This window comes from Cinclus cinclus, chromosome Z, assembly GCF_963662255.1.
Source record: "Cinclus cinclus chromosome Z, bCinCin1.1, whole genome shotgun sequence".
Lineage (NCBI taxonomy): Eukaryota > Metazoa > Chordata > Aves > Passeriformes > Cinclidae > Cinclus > Cinclus cinclus.
In genome coordinates, this window is record NC_085084.1 from 1735660 (window position 1) to 1762965 (window position 27306).

At 39.8% G+C, this 27306-nt stretch overlaps 1 protein-coding gene across 1 annotated transcript in view; it reads left to right on the top strand.

The window, feature by feature from the left end:
* The window catches only part of VCAN (versican), an 87260-nt gene that overhangs the window by 37310 nt on the left and 22644 nt on the right, over window positions 1-27306 (top strand). Inside the window, exon 6 of the mRNA XM_062513419.1 lies at window positions 26319-26432. Within this exon, the coding sequence (XP_062369403.1) occupies window positions 26319-26432 (114 nt within the window). The remainder of the gene's footprint in view (window positions 1-26318; window positions 26433-27306) is intronic.

A 27306-nucleotide genomic window follows, 5' to 3' on the forward strand; every position in this document is an offset into this window, starting at 1 on the left:
TAATTACTGATCAGACTCCTTTTGATGATATCTTTCATACAGAAGCAACAGAAACAACTGAAAAACATAGCAAGGCGTTCCCAGAACTCTCCACACTGGACCAAGGCTTGGAACCAAGAACTGCCACTAAGCCCACGCTTTCTGTGACATCTGCCCACACACATGAACCAGAGACATCAGCAGGACCTGAATGGCCTCGGACAGTGGTTCAGGAGACGCAGGATGAGACAGGCTCAGCTTTTGATGAGATGTACCCAGCCACAGAGGTGCCTGTGCCTGCAGTGACCTTCACAGACCATGGAGGAGTTCTGGGACCTGAGCAAACCAGCACCTGGTTGCACCTCACAGTGACTCTGACAGCTGAAACTGCTCCTGAGCAGGATGACGAGGTCACTGAGGTGGTGCCCATAACTGCTGGAACTGAAGCAAAGACACAGCACAGCCCAAGAGCCCCCACCAGGGAGGAAGATGATACAGGGAGCTGGCATTCTGTATCACCCTCCCATACAATGCCAGCAGGACGTCCCACTGTGGAAAGCGTTACTGTCCTGACTCTGGGAGCTTCTCCAAGCCAGGCTACAGAAGGTTCAGGAATGACTACAGAAGCTGAGGAAACCAGGCCAGCTGTATTTGCAGCTACTGCAACAGAAAAGGCAACGATTCTCAGCAGCATGACAACACCTTCCACTGGTGCTGTAGACAGAATTCAGCCTACATCTGCAACCAAGCCTTTTGTCACTCACAAGTCTCCACGCATCATTCCTGAAGAAGAAGAGGAGGTAACAAGCCATGACATCATCATAATCGATGAATCTGTTTCTCCCAGCAAAGCCACTGCTGAGGATGATCTGCCAGGAAAGATGCTGGAGCCAGAAATCGATAAGGAATATTTCACAGCATCAACTGCCACAGCAGTGGCACGACCTACTGCTCCACCCCGAGTGAAGGAGGCCACAGAGGCCTTGCAACCTCAGGAGGTGTCTCCTTCTGCTTCACACCCTGATAATGACATAAGATTGTATGTTATTCAAATCACAGGCAATGACACAGGTAAGATTTTGCCTTTTAGACCCGCAGTCCATCAGAGTGGACAGTTTGTCATGACAAACAGGTGTGCTTTAGAATATGCTGGAGATGTTTCTTGGACTGCTGAAGGATGCAAAGTACCACTTTTGTCTAGACAGCAACTTACTGAATATTGGTAGGTCTATTTTTCTGTCCGTTGAAAGCCCCTCAGAAATGTATTTTATATATGCTGTGTTGGTAAGAATGATTTCTACATAAGAATGAACATAAAACTGTTTTATTTCTTTTTAAAGGTCATGATGGCTACAGTCCAGTTTTCTTTTTAATGTTGTCAAGTCACCAATTTAACTCCAGCTGTCTGTGAAACAAGCATTTTAATTTCACAGCTTCCATTCCATGCATTACTAGTCCTAAATTAAGCACTAGATTATTTTAACATTCCATTGGTCTGTAGCAATTAACAATGCCATGTACAGTGTAGTCAGCTAAAAAATGGTTAAAGCATTCTACTGCCTCCTGTGTTTTGGAGGAATGAAGTTTTTTTCATGTTTGCTTTTTTTTTTTCTTTTGCAGCATATCATAGCATTTTAAAAATCCATCTTAGAGAGTATGTTGTGCAAATTGATGCCATATTTAATTCTGCCACATTTTTTAGCTGATGGTTCTGTACATGTGTATGTAGCTTCAATTCCATGGGTATCCAGAACAGAAACTTCTAAAGTAGCAATGAACTGTTGGGGTTGATGATGAATAGGTCTCCATAATGCAAATGTTGAAGGGTGTGCAGTTTTACATTAAAGAAGTCTGTCAACTGACTATAACTTAAGATGTCAGGGTAAAACATTACATTTTAAAATGAAAAGTAAAGGAACTGACAAGAAGTACAAAGCACAGAATTTCTGTTAGGTTCAATGCTTCATTGTGTTTGATTATCTTATGGTTACATAATAATTATTTTATTTTTTTGAAGGAACACAGAAAAAATGGATTTTTTTTGGTCTTATATGCCTTAACTGGATGCATGCCTTTTGAATGGTTGTGTTATAAACTGTTTTCTCTTTGGTTCTTGGCTGTAACCTCCGTGCCTCTGAAGAACTCATCCAGCAGAATTCATAATTTATGGGAGTCTTTTGGATGGTTTTGTCAGGTTTGTTCTTGGTAGGGTTCCATTCATAAATCAAAAACCAGTAGTGGTTTTTTCATTGAGATGTGCCATATCCTGGTTGGACATTTTGTACCTTGGCTTGGTATCTTTTTTCATGTTATGCTTGTTACCCTATTTTATATTTACAGGATGCAATTCTGCACAAGTTATATCAATAGTGGCTTAGCCCTCTATTTCAGAAAATGATACTTCTGAAACTTTTGTTTCTGTGGTATATTGTCATTATTTTGTCTTTATATGTTACCAGTGCCTTGAGAGTCTCCATTAAATGGTGCAAGTCCAGTAAGTCAGAGCAGAAGGATAATTTCTGAAGACAAGGCTTAACCCACATACTAAGTCCTTTTGTACCTGTGGAAATTCAGTTATCTTGACTTAATAATGAGTAGCTGGACTAGCTTTTCCTATTAGATTTTTGAGTTTTGCTGCAGTTTATTTCATACAGGAGAGTGGGCTGTGCTGGGCAGCTGCGTGTTCCAGGTGATGGAAAGAAGTAGGATGGTTTGGAAGGGTATGGATGGAGTATTTCTCTGCATATACATCAGGAAGAGCCTTATTTTACACCTCTATTTTTTTGTTTGTTTGTTTGGTTCGTTTTCAGAATAGTATGGGTAGTGTGGTTCATTAAATTAGGATTTGGTTCAAAGTGGATTATCTAAAGGACAGTGGATCAGTGTGCAGATGCTCTTCATAGCTGCTCTTACTCTGTCTTGGGGGTGATCAGGTCTTTAGGACAAACTTTCTTCAGGGATTGTTGTCTTCATCTTCACAAACTTTCAAAGCTGTGCATGTGTTTCCCAGCTATAGATGTGTGTATATATATATATATATATGTCAGGGTGTTTATAAGAAGACTTAAAGGTATAAATCCTTAAAAATCTGCCTTTAAGGGCTATTTAGTCTGTGAGGAGAGGAGAAAAGTTTATTTTCTTGAAATATTCTTAAATTCTAGAACACTATCTTTGTTTTCTTTAAACACAGAGAGCCTCGTCATGTGTCTAGTGCAAGGTTAAAAAAGAGTTTTCTTCATTTTTCTGTTTTCAGGCCCTGGCAGTGGGAATTCCTCCACTTAGTTATCCACAGACTAAAGGCACCCTCTGCTTACTTACCCCAAATTCAGTTAGAACTGCCAGTGATTTATTCTCTCTGAGGCTTTGGATTGATTTCTTTTACTGCTACAGAAATGAAAGACAATATCTGAAAAATCCTGTCAGGCCCAGTTTCCCTTCATTGTTCCTTAGTCCATAAATTTTCTGTGTGCTGAAGAAAATGCATATAGGGAGTAATGAACAGGAATGGATTTGGCAAATATTACCAACATATGCCTTTCACTAGGATATAGCATAACTTCTTATTCTATCACTCCTTATTTGAGAATTGATCCACTATCATAAAGAACTACATAAACTGTACCTCTGGCTTTTTATTCTCAGCTGATCGGAAACTATAAATACAGTTTACATGTTACATCTCTGATAAAACAAAGGTTTTTCATCCTTTGACATGTTTTCAAGGTAATACATCTTTGCATTTTTAGATAAAGTTAATCTGTGAGGGTTATAAACAAAGGCCTTCACTGATTTTGAAGTCAAGAATCCAAGAGTGCCCCCTAAGAAAGGACAGCTTGCTTACAAAAGCCCTTCAAGAAATAACTGTTTCAAATAGGAAAAATACTGAGAGGTTATATATAGATGACATTGCCTATAAACGGATATATTTTCCTTTTTGTGTTTGCTGGAACTATTTATGAGATTATTCTTTCCCCCTCATTCTTCACCTCCTTGTTATTCAGCTTTTGCCAGAAGCAACAATTCAACAGTGAGGCAGGGCTCAGCAGAAATTCAGCACCATGTTTTGTTTCCTATCACTCAATTACAATAAAAACCCTGCAATTACACAGCTGAATATTGCTCCCTGCAGCTCCATTTGCCATCCACAGCATGGGCACAATAATATTTAAGTGCTCAGTGGAGGTGCCATTAGGCTTTGTTAGGCAGGAGCAGTGTTTTACATTCCACGTGGAAGAGAAAAGCTGTGTTAAATGTGTAAGTTCTTGAGATTCTGGGATATTTATAGCAGTTTCCATCCAGCAGGACAGGGAGCCTGTGATGGTGGGAGCAGCACTGGCTCAGGAGAGCTCACCTGTGGCCAAGCACAGGTGGGAGGAGAGGCAGGAAGGATTCCTTGTGCCTTTCTCCTCCTTCTCAAACCCTCACCAAACTGGCACCAACTTCTCTGAAGAGCTCTGAAGTTTTTGGGCTGGAATGTGCTGTTGACACATGGAATGTGTTATGGATATATGGAATTTGGGGGGATATTAGTCTTCATTAATCTCTCAGGCTGAAGCTGCATACGAAAGGTGTTGAGTTAAATTCAGTTAAAGTGGCCAAGGAGATTATTCTGTCTCATAGACACATCCCCTTAACATGAAATAGTATAATACATATATAACTTGAAAGTATCCTTTCCAAGACTTTACGTTTATTAGGAGAAGGTTCCCTTAGAGGCCTTCTTTTCTTATCCTAGAGGTAAATAGCTTTACTCCTAGCTTTTAAAATGCATGCTTGTACTCAATGAAAACTTTCACAAAGGAAGTTTACTTTTAGATTACAAAAAAAAAACAACAAAAACAAGGCATGGAAACAGAAATAATTTGGGCGCCTGGTGGAAGGTCAAGCTCAATTTAAATTCTGGAGGATGTGTTCTAGGGCTGATAAAAAAAGAACACAGAGCTGAACAGATAAAGCTGTCTATTTGTGTAAGAATGCAACAGTTTTCATTGAGAAAATGTACAAAAAATCCACACACTCCCATGAGGACAAATATGAGGCAGGTGCACAAATTAATCTGGGTAATAAGACTTTTTTTTTTTCTGAAAGCCCATGGGCAGATCGAAGGGAGGTGTTTCAATTAATGAGGAAAATATCCTTGCACATGAGGAGACGTCACTTTTTATGCTATAAAAAGGATGCACATTTTTCAGAATGGAAGGGGCCTGGGACCTTCATCCACTGGAGTGGAACCAGGAGCTTTTCCCTTGGAATCAGGAGAGTGAGGAAGCCAAATACCCCTGCAATGTGAGGTGTGAGATGGCATGAGATGGGATGCAGGATTCTGTGGATCACTGTGAGGATGCAGAATTTGCCACCTGGTGCCCTGTTGTGTCCTCACAGCTCTGATGTTTCATAATGGTGAGGGCTGCTGGTGGTGCTGGAAGGTCATGGATTAGCAGCTGGGGAAGGAGGGAAAAAAAAAAAAATCCAAACAAACCCGAAGGAACTTTTCAGCTCATAAAGCTTTTATGAGCTGAAAAATGCTTGTGGGGGTGTTGTTTAACAGTGGTTGAGGGGATGCTGGAAACATAACTCCTGTCTGAATCAGGAGTAATTTGCACACCTGCGTTTTTTGGAGACATTTAAAAGTCTTTATTTAGTGAATGTTTCAAAGTGCTTGTTGGACCCTGGGACTCACACCAGCTCTGTCTGGTTTCGTGTCCCCTCCAGCTTTGAAGAGAACAAAATTGCAGGAACTTGTGCTTTGTAGATGTGGGATTTTATGGAAAGAGGTTACAAACCTTTGTGTTTCAACATGTAATTCTCTGACATGCATATTTCTGCCTTAGCAGTGTGAGAGGGCATGTGAAATTTGAATGAAATGCAGAATGGTAATGAGTCATAGTCATAAACCTTAACAAAGGAGGCAGAATAGAGTCTTTTCAGGTCCATCTTAGGCCTTGCCTTAAAATTCGTTTAATCTTGTTGTCTTCAGAGCTCCTTCTGGAGGGCTGTCAAAGATGGTCATGGCTCTCTTTAAGCCTGATTCTAATATCTAGCCTGAATTGCTCCTTGGCCAGTTTATACCCATGTTTATTCTTGCCAGCATTGTCTTTAGCTTGAATAGGTCTTTTTTCTTCCTGACACTTATCCCTTGATACTTTTATTTCTCTGCTGAGCCACAGAGAATGACCACGTCCCCTTTTTCAGTGCCTGTTTTTGGTAGCTGCTGGGGGGGAGTGTGTGCGTGGGAGAGTGGGAATGTGCTGGTGCTGTGCAGGGAGGGAAGATGCTGGTTCTGCCCCAGGGGTATGGGATGACCAGAGCAGAGGAAGGGATAGAAGCAGCAAGCCTCACACTGCCTCTTCCAGGCACTGCAAGAGACAACCTAAAAGTTTGCAGCACCCAGGTTTGCATCTCTCTTCATCTGTACCTGCTTTATTTCCCCTTTAAGATGTTTTATTTCTGCCCACTAGCAAATAATGTCTCTGTATACCATTATTTGTGGTATACACACGTGTGCTAGGTGAAATTTTTTTGGTGTGTCTTTTTGCTAATTTTTGTGTTACAGAGACTTCTGGTCAAGGGGAAGAGACTTTGTCTTTTGTGTGCTGAAATCACCATTTGTTTTTCCCCAAATGAAGGACATACACTACTGAAAGCTATAATTTCCTTATAGGATCTATTTCAAACCAAAATGCATGATGCTGCCTTGCAGCTAGGCTGACCTGAATTCAATTCTGGTGGGATCTTGAAGCAGTAGCAAAAATGGCATCACATGGACAGGACCAATTTCCCACCTTATTTAATACAAGTCTCCTTTTTTTTTTTTTTTTTCTTTTTTTTTTTTCCTTAATGGAGGTCTGGGCTTGTATCCCTATTAATTGTAATGTTCCAAAGTTCATTTCCCAGGGAAGCAGGTCTGACTGAAGTAATTGTCATGTCCTGAATAACCAAAATCTCTGTTTTATTCATGAAACCTGCTGTAGAGATAGCCACAGTTATTCCCGTGCCTGGAGTAACTGAAGTGTTAAATGCTGAGTAACTGAGTGTTAATGTTGAGTGGCCAGATCCTGATATCATCTTCCCCAGTGTAATTACAGCACAGTAATTCCAATGAGGTGATTGAGAGCAGAATTGTGGGGATCTGGGGATAGTAGGTATCACAATGTCTTCACAACAGTTTGCAGCTTCTGGGGGGTCATTTTATAATTAGGTGATTATTTTTCTTCAGAGCACATTCAATCCACACTGGTGGATTTGTTGTGTAGCTAAGCCACTTGGGGTTTTTCTATATTAGAATTATTTAGGTTGTTTTGTGTGTGTGTGTGTTTTTTTGTTTATTTGGTTTTTTGTTTGTTTGTTTTTAATCATTTTTTTATTTTTATTTTTGTTTCCTGATGGTGTAGAGGGCTTTTTAAAATAGGTTATACACCATCCCATATAAATTGTACTTAAAATGGAACAGCAGTGATGCCCAATATGAGAGCAAAACTAATAACCAACTAATTTTAATGAATTCAAGCTTTTTTTGCCCACTTCTCCTTTTCTCAAAACAAAGGAAAAAAAAAACAAACCAAAACCAAACCAACCCCACCAGCCCCATATCCAACAGAGCTGAAACTTGATACTTAAAAAGTTTCACAAGAAGCTAAAACTGAATTAACAAATGGTCTTTAGGCCACTATTGCTGGCTCTTCCTGAAGAAAGACTTATTATAGAGCAATAATTTCTTTTTCCACATTCCTTTCTAGACTTCCACAGATACAAGGAGCAGTGCCCTCACATTAAATACTGTTCAGAGGATGCCTACACATTCCCTGCTGTTTTTGCATTGTATCCAAGGAGACGTCTCAGATCTAGACATAGGGATTACACATTTCCAGCTTTCTCATAGCTCTTTGTTTATTCATGAGAGAAATGAAGGAATTTTATTCATAGGTACAATGTAGTTTTTTCATAGTTCTGTTGTGAAGAACAGGAATCCTTTTAGAGGTTTTGTTTACATGTGGAGAAAGCCTTAAGAAGTCCTAATGCAGAAAAGATGAGCTGTCTTTTGCATGGTGATGCAATACTACTTAATTTTTTTGAAGAAAATGGTTTTCTGTACCAAACTTTTCTGAATGTGTCCAGATTGTAACTTTCTGAGTATGGAATTTTCAGTGGTCTTTTTTTGCAGTTGTTTTTGCACGTTTTCAGTTTAATGAGTGTATTGATCCTTGCTAATCCAGACAGTCTTTTAAAATCACCCTGTTTCTTTTTGAAGAGATTAGGTGATAAATTTGATCAATAACATACAAAATACCTACTGGTGTCTTTCAGAATATTTTCCAGCCACAGGTGAGGATGTGTGCAGAATGGTTGCTGTAAATTTTATGTTGTCTTTGGAAACATGTTGCTGAAATTATCAATCTTTCTTTATAGAGTATTTTTCCCCCCAAGCTGCTTATTACATCAGGACTTTTCTGACAAATCTTGTATTAATGCTTTTCTTAAATGAGGAGAATTCAGTATGAAAACTTTCTACTTCCTGAGGAGGAGAAAAGCAGTTGGAATTTTATTCCTGGCCAGGAGTGTCTTCCAGTAGTCCCTGCCTGCCTAGGTATTACCTCTGCTACACTTCATTACCTCTTTGACACCCATCATTAGCTCAAGGAGTGCACAAGAAACATTAATTTTAACTTTAAACCATGCTCTTGGATTTTACATATAGCACTTCATCAGGCAGGAGTCTCATAGTTTCAGTGGGAGGTTTTTTGGCATTAGAAAAAGAATTTCCACATATTTGACGTAATTTTTTTGTTGTTTTTGCTAAAATAGCAGCAAAGGATGTGCCTATATGTACATAGAGTAGCATTGAAATTTTTTGGTTGTATTTCATTGTGGGACTTTTTTTTCTAAACCATTGCTTTGCTTTTCTTGAAAGCAGTGAGTAAAATGATTCTGGGCTTACTTATATATTCACTACTCTAGCTTGTAGTGAGTTTCCAGTCACATGTCTAGCTAAATATTGAACATTAGAAACAAAATTTATGAGTCCTTGGGAAATGCTGTGGACACTTGGTCCAACTGACAGGACCAAGGATTAACCCAAAATGTTCTTCAGACAAGTATTTTTTCACACTCTAATTGAATTATTTGACTACTTGACCTATATACAATTTTTTTCCCCCGTTTATTCTGACCAGATGCAGAGCCTGTCAGGTGTGAGCTAATTCTGCAGTAACATTACCACATTAGCACAGGATGGAGTTTGTGGCAGTAGTTTGTAGTCAAAAATATGTCTCCCTCTGCTGATTTTTTAGTGGGGCAGTAAGATTACCCCAGCAAGGCATCTATTTTTAGCTGTATTTGGTTAAAACCCTTTGTTCTCAAGTACTGTCCAAAAGAAGTGTCTTTTCCAAAAAACCTCCCAAGTGTTTCTAAAAACAAATTAATATTTTTCCAGAACAAATGTTTCAGTTTTGCAAGAAAAAAAAAAAAAACCAAAACAAAAAAAAAGAAGACTGAGATGAAAAAAGTTATTGAAAGAAAAATTATGTGGTGCTATGGTTAAACAAACACTCATGATCTGTGTGCACTGTTTGAAATTTTGTCTGGTAGAGAGACACATTTGTGTCACTCCAGCTGCAGCAAAGGGGAACTTATAGACTTCTGTTGATTTAACTGAGAGCCTCTAGTTTATCCCTGGGCTGCTTTAGGTGTTTTATAACCAAAACAATTTTATTTATTAACCCCTGCAGGTAAATTTTAAAAAATTTCAGCTTTTTTTTTTATTAGAAGTAAGGCACGATCATCACAATAATTCATTAAAGTTGCAATTTCAGAATCCACTCTGCATCCCCTGAATAATATTTTCAAAGCACAAGACTCAGAACCATTTGCAAAAAAAAATCCTTTTGCCACTTATGTCAATATTTATGTATGTAAATCACTCTAATTAAGTATTCTAAAGCTCGTTTGCATTTCAGAAGTTATGGAGATACTGCAGAACTTCAGTTATCACTGCCACTTCTGTAGCAACTCAATTAATATTGCACATGCAGGAGGGTCCAGGACAAGACGGGTTTGTCCCAAACAAAACTTTCATCATATTTCAATTAAGTAAAACTAAACTTAAAAAAAAAAAAAAAAGAATTGCCAGGAGAAAAAGATTGTGTGTTGCCACATGACTAATAGCTCAAAATAATGCCACTGAAGAGAAAGGACTGCAGCTAAAGAATGTGATTTTTGGATGCTTGCTGCATCCAAAGTGGGATTGTGCAGACATTAAATTAAAACTGTGCTTATAAGGTACTTGTAAAAAATGTTTGAGAAATAGTAGGAGATAAAATGCCAGAAAATCATCATGATAAATGGAATAAACTTCTCCAGATGGCTGTAAAAAGAGCATTTTGGGGTAGAGCAGGTGGGATAACTCTCAGCATAGCTGCAGTTCTTAAAAAAATACATTTCCTTCCTTCCTTCCTTCCTTCCTTCCTTCCTTCCTTCCTTCCTTCCTGGAATCCTTCCTAGAATCCTTCCTGGAATCCTTCCTGGAATCCTTCCTTCCTCCCTCCCTCCCTCCCACTATTTCTCTCTCCTTTTCTTGCTGTTTTCCTCTTTTTCTGTCTTCCTTTCTCCTCTCATAAACATACATTCCCATATTCAGACACTGCTGTCTTTTAGAGATTGAACTGTAAAATATTTAAATATTTTCTGGCTTTATTTTTGCCACATAAAATTCCTCTCATGAGACAAATCAAGAAAGTAAAATTTAGTACATGCCTAGTGTGTAAACCAACCTTTATTACTCTTAAAATAATTTGATGTCAACATTTTTTTTTTTTCCCCAGAGTGCCACATTAGGTGTATACTGCAGTTTGTTTTTTTTTTCCCTAAAGCCAAGGTGTTTGGTATTACTGGAAAAAGGAAGAGGGGAAAGAATATTTCTTACAGCCCTGAGAAACCACAAGAACAGTCAGAGGGTGGACATATGCTTTGAGATTCTAAGTGTAGTATTCTGACTTTTGCCCAGATTTATGTTGTGGTAAATCAGTTTTCCATTCCTCTTGGAGGGACACTCTCTCCCCCTGTTGGTAGAGGCAGAGCTGGTTCCTTCTTGTGCCAGCTGTGTCATGGCAGATGCATTTGAGGTTGTCCCTGTTAGCAGGATGTAAATGTAATGAAGGGGTGGTGGTGAAGTGGGACAGGAAAGCCCAAAATTCATTGATATCCCAGTATTTCCACCTCAGTCGTGGAATATCACACATGAATAATGGATGAAGTCATTCTGGTGAGCAGCTGCACTTTCCCAACCAGCTTTTCCTGCAGAGTTGGACTTCCTCCACACACACCCAGACACACCAGCTAAGTCAGAATACAGCCTGACTCCTTGCTTTCTTTTGGGCTGCATCTGGAGAAAAATTATTTACTGCACAGCAGTTGTTTGGATTTGGGTTGTTTAGCCCTGCAGAGCTTTAGAATTGTCTTCTCTGTAGGCAGTGAATGAAATGTTGTCATTGGAAGGGTGCTCATGGCCAGGACTGCTCAGGAGGAGGCACCACGGGCTGGAGTCGTGTTTTGTTAGTGACGTATTGCAGCAGAAAGGAAGTGGGAATGACTGCCCCCAGAATGTTGCATGACAAATACCCAGGCATTATCCAGGGAGCTGTATCCTGCCTGTGATGGGGCTCAGCCTTGACACGGCAAAGCTGCCATTTTTAACAACTTGACATTTCACTCAGTCTGCTTCTCTTTAACAAATTTATTGTTGGGTGGGGGAGATGAACAAAGGGAACTCCAGAGATTGCCAGAAGGCTCCATGATATGCTTTTATAATAAAACAGTTCCTTTCTTTCTGACATGGTTGCTGCATCATCCTCTCTGTTGCTTTGAAGTTTGGCAGGGGTGAGTGAGCCCAGAGGCCCATGTAGAACAGGTGTCCACCAAAGTGACATCCACTTTTCCACAGGTGCCTCTGGCTGTGGCCAGCAGCTCCAGCCTGGGGTCCTGGCTTGTCTGTAAAAAGGCTGCAGGGCAGGAATGTGCCAGAAATTGATACTCATGGATTTTGCATGAAAACACCCAAATATGGTGAAGCAGACAGAGTGGGTAAGTGAATTTCAGTAGGCAAGACTGACCACCCACCTTGAATTACTTTCAACTCCTACCCAGCCAGCTGTGCAAAAGTCACTCCTTACAATTGCTTTCTTCCAGAAGTTGATTTGAGTTGTTGAGACTTTTATACAAGGTAAATTTATATATATGTGAGAATGTAATAATCTCTTTTGACTCTCAGAGCGACAACAAAACATAAATTTTGATAACATTTAGAAGGTAAAAAAAAAAAAAACAAAACCAAAACAATCCAAACCCCAAATTATTGAAACCTGCCCTACATCCTTAAGGATTTGTAAAGGGAGCCAAAGTTAACAAAATTTTAGAAATATATATGTCCATCTGGGAAACATTTTAAAGTGAACTAAATAAAACCTTTTGTTTATTTAGAGTGAACATTAATCAAGAGCTGGGTTTTAGTAGACCTCGTCATGTATACTAGTCATGTTAATGTGAGGTAGAAGGATTAAAAGCATCAAAAATTTAATTATTCTGGGACATTTTTTTTAATTTATTTTTTTTTACTTAGGTGTGTGTAATACTAGCCATGTTTCTTTAATGCCTTAGACCAGCTCCTTGGCAGTATTCCTACTTTTTCCTGATGAGGATAAGAGATATGCCTGGAGCAGTGTTGCACTTTGACCATGCTTAGGTGGGATAATGATGCTACAAGATGGCACAAGTTAGAGGAATTGCTTGTTTCAAAGGCTGACACTTGGAATTTTGGTTCAGCAGGAAATATCTTCAAGATTTCAAAATCTTTTTTTTTTTTTTAATTTAATGAAAAGAACAATATACATTAAAAAAACCCCAAACCGCTTCTGTGAAACAAAACAGCCCAAAGATGTTATCAGATTGATTTATTTCTGTAAAATTGAATGGTTTTGTTTCAATTTGAATGCAATATCTTAAGGGGAATGAACACCCTACTTAATGGAAAGGTTTTGATTATTTTTTATTTTTTTGTATTGAGGACAGCTTTTCAAATCCCTTTTTTATTTCCCCACTATGCTTTTAAAAGAGAATATATTCAGTGAAATAGCCACATTCCTGTGGAATTGGTTGAGGTTTTGGATTTTTTTTTCCTGCTGTAGGAATTTCAACAAGCCATGGTCATAAAGCTTCTTGAATCCACCCAGCCTGCAGATCAGGATCCTGGCAGAGCTGAGGTTCAGGGCAGTCAGTACATGACATAAAGGTGGTTAAGTTTTTCCTCATCCTAGACCCTGTCCCAAGCCTGGATGTGGGCTTCAGGTCTTTCAGAGGGTTTGAACTATCTCCACTCTCTTCTGTTTTGGGAACTCGTTGTTTTCCAGGTGAAGCAGGGTCTGGATTTTTGTTGTCCATGGACTCTCTCTGGTGGGTAACTTTTACAATCCCACTATGAGCATCCCAAAAACGTGCAGGGGTTTTGAAACAGCTTATTAAAACCATTTACATCTATACATATGTTTTATATAGAACCACAGAAAATGGAATGGTTTGGGTTGGGAATGATGGACCCCAAATCCCATCCATTCCCACCCCATTCCATGTCAGGGACACCTCCCACTGTCCCAGTGCTCCAGCCCCAGTGTCCAACCTGGCCTTGGGCACTGCCAGGGATCCAGGGGCAGCCACAGCTGCTCTGGGAATTCCACCCTGTGCCAGCCCTGCCCACCCTGCCAGGGAACAATTCCTAATTCCCAAGATCCCATCCAGCCCTGCCCTCTGGCCCTGGGAGCCATTCCCTGGGTCCTGTCCCTCCATCCCTTGGCAATTGTCTCTCTCTACGTTTCCTGCAGCTCCCCCAGGCCCTGCAAGGCCACCCTGAGCTCAGCCCAAAGCTTCTCCTGTCCAGGTGAGCAATGGCAGCTGTGCCAGCCTTTCCTCCCAGCAGAGCTGCTCCATCCCTCTGATCAGCTCTGGCTTCCTCTGTGCTCTCTCCAACAATAACTGATAATATTTTAATCTTGATATAACTTTACTGAAGCCAACCCCCCAAAAAATCTGATTATCAAGTGCAGGAAATAATTTGACTAATATAAAGTCTTCTGATTTTTCATGTGTGGTTTTCTCGTGGTTATGGGTTCTTGGTGGTGAATGTTAAGGATTTTATATAAGTGTCACATTATGCAAGGAAGTACTTGCAAAACAGAGTCCAAAACGGTTTTAGCATTCTATCTTAAACATTTTTGCTGGTGCCTATTCAGCCGTATTCTTGTCAAAATGCAGGGTGTGATTTAAAGTCCACAGAACATTCCATGTGAATTTCATAGCTTTATCAGACCTCTAGTCCTTCTACAAAAGTCTGGACTGTACTATTCCTCACAAATAACTCAGCATGTGGCTCTGAAGAAATAAGTGGACAAATTGCAGGAGTGTGAAATTCCATTATCTGCAGGATGCCAGATTAGATGTTAAGAGCCACATTTTGAAAGGGCATAAGTCTTCTGAATGAAATAATCTGTTTCAAAAATTTGGACAACATCATGTTTTCTATTTAATTCCCTATTAATTCTTCTTCAGATGCTTATCTGATGGATTTTGAGAGAAATCCAAAACTTTACTGCCTGCCCCATCAAAGATGGTCTGGGAAAAGCTCTCTGTAGACTATTTAAAGTGTTCCCAAGAAAATAAATATTGCTGCATGTTACACATTTTTGGATGTGTGCAGACATTATCTTGTGCACCAGTAAAAGGGAGGCAACTTTTCTGTTTTATCCACTGAAAAACTGACATGGGTTTGGAACCAGTTGTGATGGATTGGAAGGGCTGTAACAAGAATTAATGGCACCTTGGTCTGTGGTTCTGCACAGTAGCAGGATAAAATCACCCTGTAGCCAGAGGGATTTCCATTTCTGACATATGAGAACTGATACTGGGATAGATGCCGGCTCCTTTCAGTTCATTTAGAGCATCTAGATGTATTAAATGGGTTAAGAAACAGTCTAGGTTGAATATACCTGTCCTTTCCATCTCCATTTCAGAGCATAACTCATCACTTGCCTCCAAGAGAGACTTTGCTGATAAATCTCTCCCAGGACTTGTTTGGGTTGGCACTCTGAGCTGACAACTCTTGGCTTTGCTCCTTCTCAGCTACTTGTTTTCACTTTCCTTCTGCTGGAGCTAGAATAACAAAGCACCTCTTTGAAAAAGGCCTCTTTTTTGGCTTGTTTTCCATCAGCTATTGATAAGCATATTTGACTGCCAAACTCCTTCCCTTTAAAGTCTTGGTTTCATCTCTTTTTTAGTAGTCTTCGGTCTGTATGTGTTCACCTGCAACAGGAATGGGTGTGGAATAAACAGGGGCAGCATAAGTCAGTGGCATCTGGACAGTTTAAAAATAATTCAAGTGTCTGTGTTCCTGCACTCACTGTCTAACAAGCCGGTTCAACAGACAAAGACTTTTTCTTCTACACTAATATTTTATGGTAGCTTTTCATCCCAGTGTCTTATATCCAGCTGACAAGGATGTATGAGCCACATCGTTATGTAGATTATTTGCCATCTCAGGAGTTTAAGAGCTTTTCTCATAGTTCTTAACCCTGAGCAACCTGAATGCTAACACTTAATAATCAAACCTGTAAGAAGGAAAAGAATGTCTAATTAAAAAAAAAAAAATCAATCAATTACATTCTTTACTGTCTCCTGAAAAGCTCATTATTTTTTCTTTGGAAAAAACAAAACATTCAAAAAAGCCCCACAATGATACTTATTATTTAATGAAAGAGCCTCCTGAAAGTTCATTATCAGAATATCATACCTTTTGCTAAAGTTCTTTTATGTGGATTGTTGTGGCATGTGAGATCTTGAAAAAGCTAACAAAGTAAAAGTGGGGTCTGATAGAGATCTCTGCATGTGTAAGAATTTATTTGTATTTGTCTTATAGGTGAATTTGGAACAGATGTTGTTCACTAAATTTATTGCCTACCATAAATGACTTAGCGTGAGCTACTAATTTGAGGGACTCCCAGGTGTGCACTGTGGCAAAAACACTGCACTGTTGGCCAGAACCTGTTAGTCATGGTGCCCTCCTACAAACTACAGCCCATCCAGGCTTTCTAATTTTATTTTTTTTCATGTACAATTTCTGTGCAAAGCTGTATGCTTTGTTTCATGGTCTAAATTGCTGTGTGTTGAAATCATAATTAATCTTTATGGCATACCAGTCCATACACCAGGTTGTTCATGCACATCCCTCCTTCAGCTGTTCACACAGCACAAGGCATCTTTCCTGACCATTCGAATTTCTGTGTGTGATTCTCTGGTTCTTTGTGAGGGTGAAGTAATTTTATAGTGAATTTACAAAAAATCAGAAACTCTCAGAGCTCCCTTTCAGCTCTATCTTGCCATTCCTCTCTCACTGACTGAATTCCATGGGTTTTTGCATGCACAGTTTTGAAAGGAAGGTGTGAAATTCTGTCTCAGTTGAAATTTCTGCTTTTATGAGGGCATGGTTTCTCGGTATGTTCAGGGTGGCCTTTTGCTGAAACTCATGGACTCTGAAAGGATAGTTCTTAGACATGCTCCTCAAAGTCATACTGCCAGTCTTGGAGAGATTACCAAATTCCTGCTTTTCACAAAATTTGAAAGGGGCATCTGCGAGAGCAGAAAATTTATTCTTCTGTGGCACTGGGCAGCCTTTGTAAATACTTCTAGTTTATTGAGAAAAGCATTCATTATTTACAAGAACTGCATAAAATAACTCCCAACAAGCACACGTGAAGCAGAAAGAAGAAATGTCAGTTCTGTAGCCATCTAATAGAGCTGTCATAGCCCTGGGTAAACACCAGGCTTCTCTGGACAGTGTACAACAGCCAACCAGGCATGAGGTTGAAAACAACCTTTATTTTCCTTGCACTGGGAGCACTGAGCTTAGTGCTGTACAAACTTGACATTGTCGTTGAGATAAACAATGCTATGGAGGTGATTTATTCTCTGTGTTCTTCAGCTGGAGCTTTAGCTAAGCTGAGATCCAGTAATACTTCATGAGTTTAGCTGTAAACACAGAGTGAGATATTAGAACATTAATTCTCAATGGAGTTGCAGTGACCTTTTCAAAACCAAATTGAAGTCAATTTGCACACGCAAGCCAGCCCAGGCCAAAGAATCACAAACCTTTCACAGTGCTCTGTGTCAGTTTAATTTGATTGAATACATTTTTTTCCATAATGATCACCTGATGACTCTGTCTCTGAGGACACAGTAGTCACAGAGGTTAAATGATCTTCATAGGTAGGGGAATTACTTCAAATTGATGAAGTGTTTTACCTCATGTTCTCATTGTTTTACGACTTGTAGACAGTTTTAGTGAGGAAGATTTGATTTAAAAATTGAGCTGTATCACGTACTGCAGATATTTTTCAGGAAGCAATGGTTGCTGACAGTGCTCTAAGGCAGGAGTCCTGTTAATTGATTCAGATCCTCTCCTGGTAGATGTGGGCAAAACTCCATTGGCTATTCCAGTTTGTACCAGCAGGAAAGTAATCCTCTCTGGCCAAAATGGTTATAAACATAGATCCAGAAGAAATAAACACTCATGGAATAGGATTTCAGTGCAAGGTTTCCAATTTCAAGTCAATTTTAAAGCTTGAAATATGGGACTTTTTTCTCAGTCTGTTGTATCCTGGGTTTTTTTCTGTTTTTTTTTTGGTTTTTTTTTTTTTTTGTTTTTTTTTTTTTTTTGTTTGTTTGTTTGTTTTTTTTTTTTTGTGGGTTTTTTTTTGGTATTTCATTTTTGTTAGCTTCCATTGTCTGGAACAGAAGAGTTGAAGTAATGTTTGTGCTGAAAGGGCAAGTTTAAAAAGTCTCTATGGAATTTGGGATCATAAATCTTGGAGGAATTAATGAGGCTTTCTGCAGCTAAAATCTTGCCTTCTTAGATCTTTCCTCCTCTTTATCTGACTGACCACCTAGAAAAAAAACTATGAGATGTTTGCAACCTTTGGGAGCGTGTAAATAACTCAGAGTGAGTTGTAAACAGAAGAAAATTACTGTACTTCAGTCATGTAACCCTCTGAGTGGGAGTTGACCTTTGAATCTGTGATATTTTTTTCTTCTTTGATGCATAATGCTTTAAAATTCCAAATAGCAACTACTTTGTAAAGCAAAACTTATTCACTGACCTAGGGTCCAAGTCTAGTGAAGAGTGATTGATGTAGATGTTATGGTGTTCCTAGTAATTTCAATTAATCTATACTAAAAGGAAGATGGACATGCTGAGGGAGGTTTTTCTATGTCTCATTTTATTTTAGACTTTGCCTTGCTTAGCTTTGTCTGGGTTCAGTTACTGGTAGAGGTTAGTTAGTGTCTAAATCCCTAGAAGCAGTTGCAACAGGTTGGTCTGAAAAGCAGTTTTCATCTTGTCCATTCCTCATCTTTGCTGAAAATGTAGGAGAAGGTAACTCAGATATGGGTTTGGGACCAAGGGCATGTGGCAATCTGTTCTGAATAATATCTGTATCCAGTATGCAGAGAGGCTCTAACTACAAAGTCACACCATGGCAGAGTTTAACTTTGTGTAAACAGAAGAACACACTGAATTTACAAGGAATTGTTGAATTTCAGATTTTTTTTGGTTTTGGTTCTTTTTTTTTTCTTTTTTTTTCCTCCCATGGATTGCTTGTACTTCGTGTGCCTGCTGTTACTTAGGGATTATGAAAAGCTCTCTTTTTCTTGCAGATCACCCGGTGAATGAATTCTTGGATCTGTTCAATCGCCACATGCTTCCTCATGCAATAGATGAAACCCACATTGATGCAGAGTCAGCTCAGACTGAACCCTGTACTTCAGACTCTGTGCAGGATTCATCTGAATATATAATATTGGATCCTTTCTTTCCAAACTATGTAGAGTTTGAAGAAGATGAAGACTGTGAAAATACTACTGATGTTACAACTCCTCCAGCTTTGCAGTTCATCAATGGGAAGCAACAAGTTACCAGTGCACCTAAGAGCACAAAAGCTGAGGAAGCGAGGAGTGACCAAATTGAAAGCGTTGCACATTCCAAAAACGTAACCTTTTCTCAAATCAATGAGACAAACACATTTATAATAAATGAATCAGAAGCTTCTGGTACTATGCAACCAAGCAAAGCTGGAGAAGTGGTAGGGGCGTTTGAGGTTACACAACCAACTTCAGGGGCTGCAATGTTAGAACCTGTCTATAGTGGGGAGTCTGAAGTTGTTACAACAGATAAATCAATAGCCACCACTTCTTCACAAGAGCAGTCTCTGCAAAACAGTAGAGAGGCCATGACATGGCAGGGAACTGAGGAGAGCTCTACTAAAGATAGCAAAAACCTGCTTTTGAGCTCTAGTGAATCCTCTGGAGATGGCTCCACTGAATCTGATCTGTCCACTTCAGTCTTAGAAGTCGTGACGGGGTCAAGAAACGAAGATGATGAAAAAAATTCTGGCATAACTTCTTCTCCTGATGCATTTACTGTGGAAAGTTCTGCTGTAACTGCTTCTCTGGAGGCAGTTTTTAGTCCTGCTACAGTAGATGAAGGTGTAACTGACCTCATTTCAGAAGAGGCAACCCCCGCTCCAGGAGACCATTACAAAACAACTATTAAACTTAATGCAAATTCCCCTGTTGAGAATATTCTGGAAACAAGTCATACAGAAAAGCCTGAGATGAGTGCTGCTTCTTTTATGATTCTGGAAGGTTCTGGAGATGTGAAAGATAGCATCACTGGAACTTCAGCTGTGACAGAGGAAATAGCAGTAACAGAAACACTTTCAGTGCAAGACATTTCTTTGGGTTCCAGCACAGCACTGCTGACAGAATTTTCTGTAACTGATTCAGGAATCACCTCTGCTTTGCCCAGAGCTATAAGTACTCCTTATTCTGCTTTTGATCAAAGTCCTGAAGTAACTGTTGCCACCAACTCTGTGTCTGAACTTATTACAGAAAAAGTGTTTGCCAGTTCTCTTGTAACTGAAAAGAGTATTGATAATGAAAAAGAAATACACGTCACTGCTTATTCAGGTCACCAAAATTCAGCTACTGCTGCAGAGGAAAATTTGGATTTGAATGAACTTGGGAGCACTACAAGTGAAGTCAGAACTGTAAGTCACGAGCCACTCAGAAAAACAGTACCAGGTACCATAAGTTCTGAAATCAAAAAGGTCACCACCATTCCTCTCTTGAGGGAGAAGAAGCTTTTTGTAAATGAAGGATCAGCAGAAGAGCCAGCAGACATATTTTCAGGGAGTCCCATAAACAAAGTGGTAAGTATTGGCTCCCCATTTATTGATCCAGGTTCTGGAGACATAGATTTTATCGTTGAGTCTGCTACTTTGACTTCAGTTCCATTAAGGCCTGTCACTGAAACACAGACAGAAAGGTATGAAGGAAAAGTTTACAGCACAGATTATCCTTCACTGAAGGATGCAACAACAGAATGTGAAAAACATGCAACAACGGATGAATCTGCAGTAACAGTTTTGAGTACTGTGTCAGAAAGCTTCACAGAGGGGTCTGGAGTAGAAAGTCAGATGTCCCTGGATATGTTTAGTACCAAAAACCCAGGAGAGCTAAACATGAAAACAAAACCAACTCACACAGCTCCTTCTGACATAAAATCTGGTTCTGTAAAAGAGATAATATCTCACATTGCACCAGGAATTGAAACTGGAGATTCAGAAATGGGTGAGGCCACATCATCTCCAGGATCAGTGGTCAGTAACAGCCCTCATGAAGGCTTGGTGACGCACAGTACTGGCGGTGTAAAAGCAGTGGCTGAATCTACAGAAAACAAAGATGCAAAATCTGGATCTTCAACTGTCTCATTGGGCAAGATTTTCCTGATTGAGCATGGCTCTGGAGAAGAATTCAAAGATGACAGCAGCACCACAAAGCTTATGTCAAATGGACCTACAGAAGAAATATTTGGGAGTCACTTCTCAGTTACTGACCAGGGATCTGGAGAACCAGACACATCCACTGGATCATTTGCAAAAACAGCTACTGCCCCTACTGGGAGACCAGAAACATGGGAAAAGGATGACAGACAAGCTGTCAACACATCACATCCCTTCACTATAGATCCTTCTGAGCAGGTCACAAGTTCTGGACATGAGGTAACCTCCATGGGAACTGCAGGGGACATGAGAACTGAAGAGAAAACTGTTGATGGACTGGCAGTGAGAACTTTTTCTACGAAGATTCCTTTGATGGAAGAGATACATTCTGGGGAAGAGAGGCCAAGTGAAATTTCACCAAAAGCTACGGAATCTTCTGAAGAAACAACAACAGAGCTATTCTTTAAAAGTACACAGACTAACCATGAACATCTGGGACTTTTAAATGTTCCAACTCTCAGTCCATATCTGGAAGAAAAGGAATTAGAAACTGAACCTGTTAAAAAAATACTTTTGCCATTTAATGATGACAGAGTAACTGAATCAATTGAAAGGAAATACATAAGCTCTCCAGTCACAGTTTTAGAGCAAGAGGAAGAGCTGGTGCAAAACATTTTCCCTACGAAAGATATTCCCAGAACATTCCTGACACCTGAGGAAGAAAAACTGTCAAACAACGAGTTCATTGGTGATCCACTGTTTTCAGGACACGGGTCAGGAGATGACCTTGCTATTCTTCCTTCTGTATTGCCATTTATTGTCAAGGAAATCAAGAGTACCTCGAGCCCTCAAACTTCTTACCCTGAAAATGTGGGAGCTGAACTTTCCACTGACATGACACAAGACTTTGAAAGAGGAAGCACTCCAGCAAATGTTGAAGTTAATGAAGAAGTCACAAGTGCTGTAACTGAGCTGCTGCCAGAAACTGGAGAGCCATTCCCCACCTCCACATTCCCCATTTCCTCAGCTTTAGCAGAAGACAACTCCAAGAGCTTCATCTCTAAAGAAATTGAAGACACCACGCTTTATTTTGTTGCAAATGAAGAACCTCAGGATAAGGAAACTGACTATAGGAGAGGAGAAAATGAAACAGATAAGACAACACCCACCTCTAAAGCTATTTCTCAAGAGGAGGATTCACATTTTCTGATTAAAGCTGGCACAACTCCTGTATCTCTTATGCTGAGTGGAACTCCCAATCCTGACACAGAGCAATCTCTTGTAACATCAACAACAAAAACGCTGGGCAGAGTATTACCTGAGAGCTCTGGGGAAGGATCTGGCTGGGTTGGTGTTTCAGATTTATCTTCCCCTGATATGTTTACTCATTTCTCAATACCCACTGTATCCAAAGTAGAACTAAATGTCTCATCTAGTGTTCCTGGACATGTTTATTCCAAAGTTGTGACCACAGAGGCACCAAGAGATGGATCACAGACTGTAATAACAGGACTAGCCTCCCTTTTCACAGAAGAAACAGAGGTTGTGGCAAATCTATCTGCTGTTCACCCAAAGACAGTTTCATCAGAAGAACTAACAAGTGACACTGGATTATATGAAAAAATTATTCCCATGATTGATGACAGAAGAAGTGTTATATTGAACGTTTCTGTTTATGGTGATATTACTCTGATTGAGGAACGACTGCAAACCCCACCAGAAGAATCAACTATTATAGACATGGATCACTCAAAATCAGTGCCTGAGGATATAATTAGTGTGCAGACAATGCCAAATCCTGTTACACAGTCAACATATGGCTATGATGACAGCACGACAGCTGAAGAGGAGAAATATTATTCCACCCCCAAGTTTCCCATAGCCAAAGAAAAGACACTTGGATCTGGTGATAATCTTCCTCTGGCTACTTCCAGTCCACCAAGTACAGAGTTGGTAACTTCTGAGCACAGACCAACGTCAGATGACATGGATTTGGGTTCAGGAGATGACATGAATTTTGCAGCAGAAACTCCCTCCACCACGGAACTCTCTGAACTGGGCATTTTCCTTCCTACAGTACCATCTCTGGCAAGCCCTCAGGTGCCTCATGAGTCTAAACCTGTTGTAACCAGCCCCACAGAAGACACCTATGAACCAAGTACTTCAGCAAACAACCAAGTAATAGCAGATCAAAGTGAAACAGTCTCTGGCTTTTCTGGGATGGGACAAGAAGAACTGGCTGATAATCAGCCTATGGTTCCTACTCTTACACCAGTTGTAACTGGTGAGCCAGAAAAGGCTTTGACAACTGGCAAGCTTGAGTTAAGTGCTGTCACCACACAGCCTACATCCCAACTGACAACTGTGTCACCTTCCAAGAGTGCAGGGAATCATCCCACAGTGTACACAAACACAAAATCAGCATCAGCAGAGTATGAGGAAACAGATCCAGTGAGTTTTTATTCTGTTCCTCAAACTCCTAAATCCTCAGTAACTGTTCATTTAGTAAATGGAGTATCTGAGTACCCTGAGGTAATCGTTACGAGCACATCATCATCATCATCAAGGGATTCACATCAGTCCAATCATTCATCAGGAGGAATCTTCAAAGAGGTTAGTTCTGATATTACAGCAACATATAAACTACCCACTACTGACTTTCTTGACACAACAGAGTCCTCTCTGCTAGAGCTTTCTCCTGAGCCTGTTTCAGACAGCACAAGCATGCAAAGCACTCCTCACTTTGGTAGGTTTCTAACAGAGGGGACAGAGGAGGCAGAAACTCCTGTAACTGATGTACCTGGTGAGGAGGAAGCTGCTGTTTCTGGAGATTCTCTGTCAATACATGTCTTGCCTACTGCCTTTCTGAATTTTGGAGACAGAGCGAGCACAGATGTTCCAAAAGTCAGCACAGCAAAATTTGAAGCTTCCTTAGGGAGAGTCAATACTCCCCGCCAAGAGGAAGACAGGAGTACTGAGAAACAGAACCCCTGGCTCGTGTCCACAACTGTTTCAGACTCACCCAACAGCATTGAAAGTGAGGGATTTAAACCTGGCCAGGAAGCAGTTACAATGCTAACCTCGCCTTCCCAGCTTTTGGATGGAGGCACAGAAACACAGTCAGCTTCGTTTGGTCAGGGGGAGATCACAACCATTTCTTCTAATATTGCAACAAACAGCATTGCCCCTGAAAACAGACCCTACCAAAACAAGCCATCAACACTGAGCTCTGAGGAGCCAAACACTGTGGAAGCCGTAACTTCGTCATTTTCCCTTCCTGAAGTCACGAATGGATCAGATTTCATGATTGGCACCAGTGTGGGTTCAGTTGAAGGCACAGCAGTGCAAATTCCAGGTAACTTCCCAAATGTGATCCCTGTCATGTTATGTGTGTTGTGGTGCTTGTGAAGGTGTTGCCTGGGCTCTGGTAAGAGGTGTGACAATCAAAGCTCCGTGTGAAATGACGATGGATCTCGTCACCCTCCAGCTGAGAAATCAGCCTGCCTGTGACCCCTACGAAGTGGAGGAGGATAGGGGGTGCCAAAAAACCCAAGCCCAGTGGCTTTCCCTTGGTGTTTGTATCGTGGAGCTCTGGATCAGACTGGAGGTAACCAGCCAGTTCCAAAAGACAGGAAGGTGACATTGGTTGTGTTAGGGAAATCAGCGGGAGTGATTTCATTTGCCAATTCCCAACAGATAATTTTATCTGGTGGCTTTTCTTGTGAGCATGGTGATAGCTCTTACACAATTGGTATCTATGAAGGGCTGTTTTCAACATCTTGCAGTTGTCTTAGAAAGCAGCAGTGCACATTTTAGGATCAGGATTTTATAAAAATTAACTTCTCTTGACCTACAAGATAGCTTTCCATGCAAGAGAAAACCAAGACCTTCTTTTCAGCCTGTCTGTAACTTTAAGTGGGTGATACAGTGTCAGTCTCTTAAAAATTATGGAACTCTTTGTTGGACATCATTTGCCACAGTATTTTGTTTTCCATGATGGTATTGGTCACCATTTCATCAAATACATGGATGATGCCAGTAGTGTCACTTCAATTAATATTTTGTCAAGACAGCTGAGGAAAAAACTGGCCTGGTCTGATTTTATGGGTTTACTATTATTTTTTTCTCAAATAATCCAGGCAGCTGACAATTTGAAAATGTTTACTGTGGAAGTATCCAGTCTGTGGAAGGACAAACAGACAACAAACACATAAAAACCACCATTGAGATGCCTAACATAGCCCTACATTTGTGACTTTCAATGAAGCAGTCCTAAAACAAGCACCCTTTTTGAATGGATGGGATCAGATCCTTTCCAAAACCTCCAAGGTGAAATTCTTAATTATTTAATTACAGTCCTAAACTTCTTCACGCAAGATTTTCTTCTGGAGGCTTTCAGCTGGACCTTCTGCATTCCCATGCCTAGACGGGCAACTTGGTACTATAAAAAGACTTTGAATCTTTAATTTGCAAGAGTAAAATAGATATTACTTTTTTTTTTTTCCACCCATAAATTGTAGTCAGATTGTTTTGGGAAAACATGATCAAAAAATCTTATTTTTTCTCATGCCTCTGATTTACAGAACTCTCTTATCCATTTTGTAAGTTTTAAAAGCCAGGGCTTTATTTTTGCATATCAGAAGGAGTGTCTTCAGGATTTCCCTCTCACTGTGAGAAACTAACTCTTAAAAATGGTTCAGTGTGGATGTGTTTGTGTGAGTGAGTGCTTCTACGTATGAAATCAAATGCAAATACCCAGGTATCTAAACTCATTGGAAATAAACATCACTGGAAGGCATAAAGCTCTCCAAGGAAATGGTATTTAAACGCTAACTCCCGTAACAACTGAGGATTTCACAGCAGGTAAGTTTTTATCTTAATGTTCAGTCCAGTTACAAATGTATTCAGTGCCTTTGTTTGTATTCTTTAAATGCATTTTTAAGAAAGGCAGGTGGGAAACACATGTGGGAAGAGAAATAAGACTTTGTGAGCATTGATTGATTAAATATAAGCAGCCAGTCAGTATGTTCTGTGTACCCTGTCATTCTGCATAAACTAACCCTGTTCAAGAAAAAAGCATTTTCCATTCATTTTGCATATGTTTAACTGTTTTCAGCTATAATTAATTGTCATGTCATGCAAACTAAATCCTCAACAGAGTATCATGACTGCCAAATATAGTACAAATTGCTGTGAAAAAGAAAAAAAGTAATTCCAACAGTAATTTGCATTGGTTCATAGTAAATGTGGTATTGTTGTTAAAGTTGAAAGCAGTGATGCCTGAAGACCAGCTTTACTGTTTTATAAATCTTATTTTGAGTAGCTGAGTATGTTAATAGAGTTTCTGCAGTAAAGCCTGCACCACCAATGCAGTAATGAAGAAAGATTTTTTTTTGACTCCCGAAAATCAAAAATACACCATTTCCTTGAAACTAGGGGGTCAAATGCTTTTTTGTACTTGTTTAACAGGCCAAGATCCCTGCAAGAGCAGCCCCTGCCTCAACGGCGGTACCTGCTACCCACGTGGTTCCTTCTACATCTGTACCTGTCTGCCAGGTTTCAACGGGGAGCAATGTGAATTAGGTAAACTAATTGCCATCTGGGTGCTGATTAACTTGAGTTTAAACCTCTTGTACATGAGACCTGGAGTGCTTTAAAGTTGAAGGCTGCATGGACGTTTGAAAAGTTCTACACCAAGGCCTTACTTCATGACAACTAAATGGAGATTGTCATTGTCTCTCCCCTTTTCCCTCTCCCCATAATATGCACAGATTTGTGCACACACGCAGGGGTTAAGGGAACTGTAAATGAACTGCAGGAGTTGGAATTCACAGCACTTAATTAAAAAACACAAAAACAAGATAGACATCAATATTTGGGATAGTTCTCTAAGAGATTCCCATAGTTATTTGAAAGGCTGGTAAGATAAACTAATCCCAAATGTGAATGGGAAGCTGAACACTGAACACAGACTTGAAAATTTTTGCAGGAAATTTTAAATATGATAATCATATGCATCTTTGATACAAATTTGTATTTTGGTAACCATTTTACCTGAGGAACCTCTTCCAGTTGCCTGTGACATTTTTGCACCTCCTGTGACTGTGGATTCCAAGAGATTCACCTATATACTTCAGAATAACTAATTTTCCTTCCAGAAAAGAAAAGTATGATAAAAGTATGATAAAGTATGCCAGCGAAAGTATGATAAAATGACTGCAACAAATAAGACCTAGCATAAAATTTGATCAGATCATATTTTAAAATAGAAACATATATCTTTTAAATCTACATAATTCAGCAGTTATTGGTAGTTGTTTGTTGGTTTGTAGTTATGTCCAACTTCTCTCTTATATTTTAATGAGTGAACCACAACCAGCAGTTCATTTTTGGATGGAGATGTTTGCAAAATCTATGTTGAAGTTTACACTGTCATTATTTCAGAGGAACATCACTC